The sequence below is a fragment of the Didymella exigua genome, assembly GCF_010094145.1.
Source record: "Didymella exigua CBS 183.55 unplaced genomic scaffold M421scaffold_62, whole genome shotgun sequence".
In the NCBI taxonomy this organism is placed as follows: Eukaryota; Fungi; Ascomycota; class Dothideomycetes; order Pleosporales; family Didymellaceae; genus Didymella; species Didymella exigua.
In genome coordinates this window covers 118,003-127,035 of record NW_022984836.1, presented here as the reverse complement: position 1 = coordinate 127,035, position 9,033 = coordinate 118,003, and the positions used below count along the sequence as shown (strand labels likewise).

The 9,033-nt window shown below is 53.9% G+C and overlaps 5 protein-coding genes across 5 annotated transcripts in view; 2 read left to right on the top strand and 3 right to left on the bottom strand.

Moving 5' to 3' along the window:
• M421DRAFT_426644 (uncharacterized protein) overlaps window positions 1-278 on the top strand; it is a gene marked incomplete at its 5' end in the record, with an annotated part of 881 nt that extends 603 nt beyond the window's left edge. Inside the window, one exon of the mRNA XM_033594464.1 lies at window positions 1-278. This exon is cut by the window's left edge and continues 7 nt beyond it. Coding sequence (XP_033442963.1) covers window positions 1-121 — 121 coding nt within the window.
• M421DRAFT_426642 (uncharacterized protein) lies at window positions 106-1,117 on the top strand. The gene is made up of 3 exons (XM_033594463.1): window positions 106-127; window positions 181-226; window positions 289-1,117. Exon 3 carries the CDS (start codon window positions 307-309, stop codon window positions 781-783), a length of 477 nt encoding a protein of 158 aa, XP_033442962.1. The 5' UTR covers window positions 106-127; window positions 181-226; window positions 289-306; the 3' UTR covers window positions 784-1,117.
• On the bottom strand, window positions 937-1,795 carry M421DRAFT_351125 (uncharacterized protein). Its single transcript, XM_033589573.1, has one exon. It carries the CDS (start codon window positions 1,566-1,568, stop codon window positions 1,089-1,091), a length of 480 nt encoding a protein of 159 aa, XP_033442961.1. The 5' UTR covers window positions 1,569-1,795; the 3' UTR covers window positions 937-1,088.
• A 1,995-nt stretch (window positions 1,796-3,790) lies between these two features.
• M421DRAFT_77358 (uncharacterized protein) lies at window positions 3,791-5,588 on the bottom strand (the record flags this gene model as incomplete). The annotated part of the gene is made up of 4 exons (XM_033597312.1): window positions 3,791-3,926; window positions 3,969-5,066; window positions 5,123-5,428; window positions 5,479-5,588. 4 exons carry the CDS (start codon window positions 5,586-5,588, stop codon window positions 3,791-3,793), a joined length of 1,650 nt encoding a protein of 549 aa, XP_033442960.1.
• A 2,264-nt stretch (window positions 5,589-7,852) lies between these two features.
• Window positions 7,853-8,384, bottom strand: M421DRAFT_426638 (uncharacterized protein). The gene has a single exon (XM_033594462.1). It carries the CDS (start codon window positions 8,178-8,180, stop codon window positions 7,980-7,982), a length of 201 nt encoding a protein of 66 aa, XP_033442959.1. The 5' UTR covers window positions 8,181-8,384; the 3' UTR covers window positions 7,853-7,979.
• Between the last annotated feature and the right edge of the window lie 649 nt (window positions 8,385-9,033).

The window sequence follows — 9,033 nt, the reverse complement described above, 5'->3', positions numbered from 1 at the left end:
TTCTCATGACCTATTTTCGAAGGCGCACTTCTCATGGCCTATTTCCCATGGCTCACTTCTCATGACCTATTTTCGACGGCGCACTTCTCATGGCCTATGTCACATGGCAGATAATTTCTAAGTCAAAGTTTGTTCTCCAACCTGGAAGTAGTCATCGACAGCCGAGTAACCAATCTGTAGATCGCTCAATCGACTACCCGATGAACTGTGAAAAGATCACCATGAGGCTCGTGCCAGGCCTGGTCTGATGGTTAACTGCCTTGCTTGCTTGTAGCTGACTCTGGACAGTGTGTGGAAACTTCCGCCATGATCTGTGATTCGATCTTCGAGGGTTTGGGTTGCTTTGTCGTTAGGGACGTTAGCGACAAGGCCTTTGATTTCGGTACTTCGACTGGTCAATTTTGTATGCCGAATAGCCTCTCATCCAGATGGTTCCAACGGTGCTGTGTGTCAGCAGCTCCGAGAATAAGGCTGCGTTGTGTGCGTGCTCAGTGTGCCATCATTGCGTGGGGATGTGCAATACCAGCTCCAGTTGTGCCTGGTAGCCTGTGCGATAAGAGTGAGATGTTCGTAAGCTCTATTGTCAGCCGGTTTGTGTTGTTGCCGTTCGTCTCGGAGCTTTATCCGTGGGCACCAAGTGTCCCTGATCTTTGCACACTACTTCACCGTAACAGCGTACGTGCCATGCTTCCAAATCAGCGCGCTAGGGATCACCCATACGGACACATGAGCGCTACACCACCGGGAGCATTTAGATTGACGCCGGCTCAGATCCAAGATTAGAGTTTGTAGTTGTGCACACCGCTTTCCGTTCCCTCGGAGTGGTGGGCTCTCAAGTCTCATGCTTCCGGCGCACTCGGCGAGACGAGCGGCAGGGGACGTTGGACCGCATAGCCGGATCTGGGCCTACACGTGTGACTTGGCTCGAGTCGAACTCACACCTTTTGATGGGCCGATTTGGCGAGCACTCCGGTGCATCTCTAGCTGGCGGCTTTGTGGTGCATGACGCGATATCGTACGATGATGGACACGTTTCCAACCGATGACGAGTTATTGGAAGACGACGATAGCCGGGATAGAGTCAGAAGCTACGTGAGGGCATTTTGAGGTTTATGCGGAGGCGTTACGAGGTGCTGCGTTAGTGCCTTAGGCATCAAGAGCCGACACCGAACTATTGGAGTCCCCGACGAAGTGCATTCCCAGGACCTCCAGGGAGAACTTGAGTCGCAATCGATGGTTCGTTTCTCAGGATGACCGTACAACAGAGGGCTGCTATTGTTTGCACATGCGAAAGGAGTATCGGTGGATGCCGGCTCATTCTCGTGCTCCGATGAGCGCTTGTTCTTTGTGTGGTTAGGAACGGAAAGACAAACACGGCCCATCGTACGACAGTGTATGGCTTTACGGTCGATACGGAGATCGATTACACGCAGCGATGTGTGGAGGACGGTAGCTTCGCTTATGTCGATGCTTCTGGATCTCCCTCGTGGGAATGCCATGGTGGAGGATACTCCCGGCTCGCAGATCTTGCGTTTCTGATCTCTCCGAATGCGCATCCGAATGCGCATCAAACGCAGCGTCGGACCAATCGATTCGTTGCTTTGGAACCTCTCAGCAACTCGGCTAATTCCGCACCGACGTGCTGGAGAGACCTCCGAGAGGAAACGTGCAAGACACCATGCACCACAAGCGTACTAGAAGGATCGATGAAACCTCATTGAGAGAAGTGTGTTGCGGAAGAAGCCAGCGCACGCTCAGAAGCTAGGGCCAGACATCCGATGGTGCTTGAGTGGGCGTTATCCGGTCTCTTGCGCAGCTCTTGTGTGGTGCTCTTTTGTTTCATTCCAGCCCTTGGCGCATATCGGTCAAACACTCTCGCGATTGGCTGGAAACCCGCGCCTTAGCAGCGTGGAAGATCATCGTTACAATGTGCTTTGACAGAATCCTTCAGTGTGGTTGCAACGATTGATGGCTTGAACGATGCTAAAAAGTCAGGCGAGCAGAAGCTACCTTGAGGTTGGATGATCGACAAGAGTGCAACTCGAGTCGCAGGCATAGTCTTTCTTAGTCATCCTACCTTGATCGACAGGGAATTAAGAGATGGCGGCCGTCGAGAAGGGGGTGGAGCGCTGGCTTGCGAGGAGCGGAACTTAGTGGCCCTTGCACCTTGCAATTTTCGCTTGCATCTTAGCCTGCTTCTAGCGCAAGCGTTGGCCCAGTGGCTAAGCTCGAAGGTCATCCGAGCCGGAGTAATACCGAGAGAAAGCGCGGCTGCAAGGCCGACCCAAGAATTTGTGCTACCAAAGCTTGCCGAATGGCCATCAATATGGGTTCAAACTCAAAGTATGCATTCGCAATAAAGTAGAACATGGATCCACTCGTACCTGGCAGCGAATGCAGCAGCGGCGGAAGTGTCTCCGTCCAGTCAAGTGCTAGCACTTGATCCTGCTTGCCAAGCTGCATTCATAGAAACGGCGCCTGCACAAGGATGTCGATTCGAGATAATCTCCAAACCACCTACTGGAAGTCATGGCAGCCCATGGGAGAGCTTCGGGAACGCCTCGCTGTCAACCTCAGGCGAGAAGCCTGTCACCGGTCCAGATCTTGGCCGCTACCCTGTGGCTGTGCGCGCCCACCAGTGCCTTTTGGCCGCGCTCACTACACGAAAGCGGTAGGCGGGGTGAACTGACGCACGATTTCTGTCGATCGCTCAAATGGTCGTAAGGGCAAGCCGACCACTGCTCAGGCACCTGGTGCTCGGAACCATTCAATGACATCAAGCTCTTCTGCGCGTAATTCGCGTGGCTTGACTAGCGTACGTTTCAATGCACATCGAACCGGTGCTGGGATCTTCCTGTGACGCGGCTCGTAGTCGGTAAATATTCGCAGTTCATGCTGTCGCGCGCATGATTGAAAAGCCAACGTCGCACGTAAAGTTTTGTAGAGTGCAGAGAGATTGATTCGGAGCGAGATAAATTGATTGGCCAGTTATTCTGGGCTGACAGTTATCCATCAGGCCACGACTGCTCAGAAGAAAACTGGGAAAAACATGCCAGCGGAGCTAAACTAGGATGCCAACTTTAAATCTGCCTGCCCATCTTCCACCGCTTCAACAGTGGGGGAATCGTCGTCCCATCACTGCGCGGCTGTTGTTACGATGACATCGATGATGTTCTATTTCTTCCGCCGCTTTGAGTCTATTCTTGCAAACAGGGGTGTATCTACAATCCTCCTCTTACAATCAAACTAACATGCAACGGGTGTCTGAGGACCAACGTGATCGGCGCCGAGAATAATGCAGTCGTGAATCGTGAAACTCCGTCAAATGCGCGTGCGTGCATAAGCCGTCCCGGTTCCTTGGTGCCATGACAGCGAAAGTGTTTCCAACTCTTTCCGGCCTAGCATCCACGTGACGCTATGGTGTAGAGCGTGACCTTTCGCAAAAACGTCCAGTTCAGCTATTGTCCCGACTGAATAGCGCCGAGGTCATCTGATTGGCTGCCACTACAACCCGCGAAACGCCGCTAGATTGTTGTGATCGGGCCTGCGAAGATGTACAGGATGTCATTGCTGAATTCGACGTAAGCCTGTCGTTACAGGTACGTAGGGTAAGACGCTTGGCGTGTCTTGAGAACTCGATCGGCCCTACATGGTTCCAGCGTTGCTGTATTGCGAGGGGACTTGTATAACTGGAATTGGGTGGGTTGCATATCCGGCCACGGACGCGGCGCTGGTGGGTGGCAGGGCAGCGAGTCTGGTGTTCCTGGGGTTTCGTTCAGTCTGCTTGCGTTTACGTCCAGATAGGTGTAGCCACGAACCCGCTGGTATATCCAGACATCCCATAATTATACGCATGCTGCTCTGGAGGCGCCACATACGGCGGTAATAGTACATTGCCAGGTGAGCCCAGTGGAGACGCGTAGTTGCTGGACGCGTAACTGCTGGACGGATAGCTGCTAGTGGCGTACGTGCTCGTTCCATAGGCATCTGCAGTCGTTCGCGGAATATCGAGGAATGGCGAAGCTGGAGTGGAAGGCATCCCAAGAGGCAAGAGTCCTAGAGGCGAAGGAGCAAAAGCTGGGCTGAGACTGTGAGCTTGACCGTAGCTATACTGCGCGATCTGGTTTTCGAGATCCAGGTTGATAGATTCCAGTGCATAGGGTGGCTGCTGAACAGGAGAGACAGCAGAGATATGCTGCCGCGTCCATTCTCTCCTAGTCTTGTATGACGAAACTATGTCGATGGGATATTGCACCAGATATGACATGGTCTGGATTCTGGAGTCATATCTTGGATCCTGATATCCCTGGATAACGGTAACAATCTCCTCCAGCGGAAGAAGGGAGATATCTGAGACGAAAACAGAAGCAACATCCGGAAACATTGGCTCCAAGGCCAGAGCGGTTGCGTAGAAGTGAGCAAGGACACAGAGAACATTGACGTCCCCACGCTTCGCAGATAGAAGAGAGATCGGGACCCAAAACAGCCATTTGCGGAGCGCGTATAGCTGATTGAACTGCTCCTCAGCCGTTTGTGCTTGGTTGGATGATCGCAATCGGTCGAGATACCCCTTCAGCTGGTCAACCCACTTTGTCTCCTGATCATTGCGGCTGAGGTATGGCTGCATGCGCTGCAAGGAGTTGTGGATGTCGGTGAGGGTGTTCAGTTGCTGGGTACGGGCTTCCTGCGTGATCGGCGTGCTGACTGGGTTCATGAAGTGCCTGTTGGGCGTTGGGCTGTGCTCTGCGATGTAATCTGCAAAAAGAGACTCGTGTCTCCAGGGCTGCATAGACTGAATAATTGTCTTTGTGCCGGTGACGAGCGAAGCCCAACCCCTCCAGTCAGTGGCTTGCCAAGCTAGTAGGAGCGACGAAACCAGGACCGCATCCGAGTTCATTTTGGTGAAGCTTGAAATGCCGTCGTGCAGGCCCTTAAGCGCAATGCTAGCATGGTGGAAAGCGAGATTCCGCGTTTCGGTCGACTGAGAGATCCAAGCTAGGTGCGAACCGGAGAAAGCGAGAATGGAATGCATGACAAAAGGATGCGACGCAGCAATGCTCAAGAATCTAAACTGGTCAGTCACCCAGCTACAGAGCAGTGGAGTATATTGTTATGCACTCACTTGGGCATCATGTCCGCCCAAAGGGTCATCTTGGAGGTTCTATTCCTAAACATCTCATTGGTGATGGAGGAAAGGTGGTGGATCAAGCGAAGATCAGTCTTTGCATATGTTCGCCATTGAGGTTGGGGATAGATTCGAAGCTCGGGGAAGGGGAACTCTCCAGTCTGGCTCCATAGCTCGATCGTAGCCTCGATTTCTGGTGTCCAGAGGAGGTTGGGCTGTTGGGGCGCTTGCGGAGATTCGGGCATCATGGCAGTGGGGCTATCCATGTAATCGCACCGCACCTGGTGTTTGGTGCAGTTGCGGCTGTGAGCTCGTCAGCGTTTGAAGCATGTCAAGACGTCTCCCAAACCTACCATTGCGGGAACGTCTCATCACAGCGAATATGTCTCCTCTTGCAAGTCTTGCAGCCCTTTCGGGACTTTGTGTGACTGCGCCTCGAGGGGCCTCCGCCTGGTCCAGCCATTGGCTGAGTTGGTGCCTCGTAGCTTTTGAGCGAATGTGAGAAGTGACCGCACAGTGCCCTCGAATGATTTCGCGTTCGAGTGCTCTGGGCGTTGATGTCGTAGTATTCAGTGTTTCTCTGAAAAACTGGAGGTGATGAGGGGCGGTGTTGGTGGGGGCTGAGTATATGCACGCTGCAAGTAGTAGTTGGCGAATTGGTGAAGCGAGAGTAATGTGGTCGTAGACCGGCAATCGGGCGTTGTTTAGAACTGGAAGCCGGAACAGGTTGGTGATATATACGCGCAGAGCGCAGATGGGGAGCTTAGACAAATCTAGGGCTGAGAAGTATTGACGCAGAGCTAGCGAGGCCCCGGCGGAGGTGCGACAGGTCGAAGTGACAGCGGAAAAGGTCAAGAGCATGCAACGTGCCCCCTGCAGGATGGTTGGGCCATACCTCACTGGGACAAAGAGGCCTTGGGTGGAAGCAGAAGCGCTAGAGCAGCCAGCGCTCGGTTCCAAAAAGCCCGGGGACGTTCAAATGGAGCCAACCACAATTAGAGGGGTGATAGCGTCCACACAAATAGCAGTGACGCCACGAGCGGCGGAAGGGGACATGTGTGGCAGCCGGTAGAGACGGCGTGACGGGAGAGGCTAGTGAAGCATGCGGGAGCTACAGAGCCAGCACTGGAGTGATTCACCGCTGGTGCTCGAGGCACATGCTGGTATGGCATAGCCCAGTGTAACTCCTAAGCAACGATCGAGCTCTATCCGGGACATTAACACTTCCTGTTCGAGTAGCGATACCCAGGTTTGGTGCATCGGATGGTACTGCTGTCCCTGAGCAGCAAGGTGCTTCAGGAATGAAACCCTGCTTACTGAGCGAGCAGCAGGGCAATCCCAGGCCGCACAGTGAACGTCTCGGTCACTGGGGGTGGCCCCTCTTCGGGCACCCCCCTGTCATTTGTATGGCGACTGACGGTTGGCATCGTTGGGCGTGCAGATGGGACTGATGGGATGGACACGGAGTGGGTGCCATTGTTGCCGATGAGCAGCAAAGACTGACCACCAGCGCGCAAAGCGGAGGCCCTAATCCGTGAGCCGCCAACACCCACGGGCCGTGCGATGCGGCGGAGGCGATCGGCCTCAGCAGCGACATGAGCGGCAGAGGGAGCGAGCGGATCAAGTGCTGGTAGGGCGGACGCTCACAAATTGCCACTCCACCAGAGGCCAGTCGCGATGGTGTCGCATGGAGTCCAGGTAGAGTCGCAGCGAGCCATTCACCCAATTCACTGCTCACTCTGGGGTGAGCGAATCAGACGAGGGGAGGATGCAGCAAAGTTGATGGCGCTAGCTCCAAAGCCGCTTGGACTGGCGAAAGTGCCGGGGCTTCGTTTATTTTTGGGCCCTTGTGCGCCGTACTTGGCCGCTTCTTCAACAAGTCACCAGACAGCATCGTGCGCTTGTTCACTCGTCGCCCACGCGATGCAGCCTTTAGAGCAACAGTGATGGCGTCCTGCATTGACCGTCCTAATGATGCTACTTGAACCCACGGTCCTGCCGATCTGTCACGGTGTGCTGATGCCCTCAGTTTGGAGCGGCGGTCATGGGTGTTTAGGGCCACAAATTGGCAGTACCAGAAGGATTCGCCGGGCATTAAGCTCGTAGACTACTCTACACAGCTTCATTCGCCGGGGTTCAGCCAGTGTCTTGCCTGGCCACCAAGAACTGGGCTACAATTATAGGCGAGCCGCTACATTGGATCTGCCCATGTGCACAACGTGCCGTACAACACGACGCGGGCGGTACAAGATGTTGTGAGAGCCCCCCGCGCGTCGGTGTCGTCTCCCGCTGCAAGGCTGTCAGGCGCTACAATGACGCTGTTTTCGTCTATCGAAATCGCCTACTTCCAATGGAGCAGTGAGCAGCAAACACGAGGTGCGATGTGCCGTTCTTAGAAACAGGGCTTTGCTGGCCAATACTCCACGATACCATAGAAAGCCCGAGATACGGCAGCAATAGTCTGCAATGACATGGCAGATGCGCAAGAGCAAGTGCAGGCGACAGCATATGTAAGCTAACGACGAGTGAGGTGATTCCAATAGCTATTCTTAGAGATAAACTCACTTAAGCTTGCTACCTGCGTCGGCGTGCGTCTAGAGGCCCCATGCCCTGTCTGTGGGGTGGCTAGGATTGCGAGACCCTCCGTTCCTACATTCGATCCTGCGTTGTGCTGACAGCAAAATCACAGAGCTGAGCAGCAGCACAACGAACATCTCCATAGCTGCACACAAGCCACCCAATTTTCCGCAATGATCATTCCCTTGAGTCTACCCAACCCACTAGCAGACAGCTCCTCAATAAGTGCGACCCTGTTCTACCGCCGGTGCGGCCAATTGCCTTGTTTGGGATGGTGCTAGGCTACACGACACACATGTCCTCCCACGATCCTTCCACCGGGCTCCTGCGTGGAATGCTTTTCCGATCTTCTCCACACTCTGCTGAAAGCACCGCCCTCTTTTCTGCCAGACGGGTCGTTCCTAGAATTCGTACCGTGAAACATATCCCCCGGCTGTCGATTCGAAGATAGCAATGTGTTACCTATGACTTTGCGCATAGCTGCTCCGAAACCCCACAACGCACACAGCGATCACCATTAGAAAATTTGAGAGGCGCTATTTGTCAAGTTCGGTCATCCCGATGCGCTGCAGGGCGCATCTGTTGCCATGATGCCTTGGACAAACCCCAGATGAAGAGGAGCTGAGTGATCATCAGTGGTGGTTCTCAACGGTGAGACACCATAGCCAACGGTGTATTTTTAGCCGGTACTTCCATGCTCCTCGCGTAGTCTGGAACATGGGTGTTCCTTTTGTCCTCACGAACCACAGCAGGTTGGCCTGCGTCATAAGCAGCTCTAAAGGGAAGGCACACTTGCCTTGCAGCCTGATGCAATGCTGAGCAGCCTGCTTGTAACATGCGCAGAATCATTACCTGCATGGCTCGCGTGGTGCACGACATGGATGATCCCGTGCTGCCAGTCATGAGCCGCGTGAGCCGCATGATAACGAACATCTAAAGGCCCTTCGGTAAGATTTCACCGAGTCCTCTGAATCTTTAATAATGGAAGAGATGAACAACATCTCGTCTTACTTTCCCGTCTCTTCCCTCTCGTCTCGAAGCTCTCAATAGGTAAGTAGTAAAAGGAGGGACTGGTGGTCAATGTTACGCGTCAGGATGCCTCGAGTATACCTTCTTTGGAGCACGTCCAGCCGAGGCCGAGGCACGTTGTCCGCGGTCATCTCCGCCCTCACGTCCTCGCCGAGGTTTGCGAGGAACCAACAGCCCCTGGGATTTGCAAAACCCTCACTGTGATCCTGAGAATTGCGACAACCATCATAAACTCAACTGGCGACAGTCGAAGTGCAGTCCCCTCGGAAAGAGGTTAGATGTGAGAACGATTGCGATGCCTG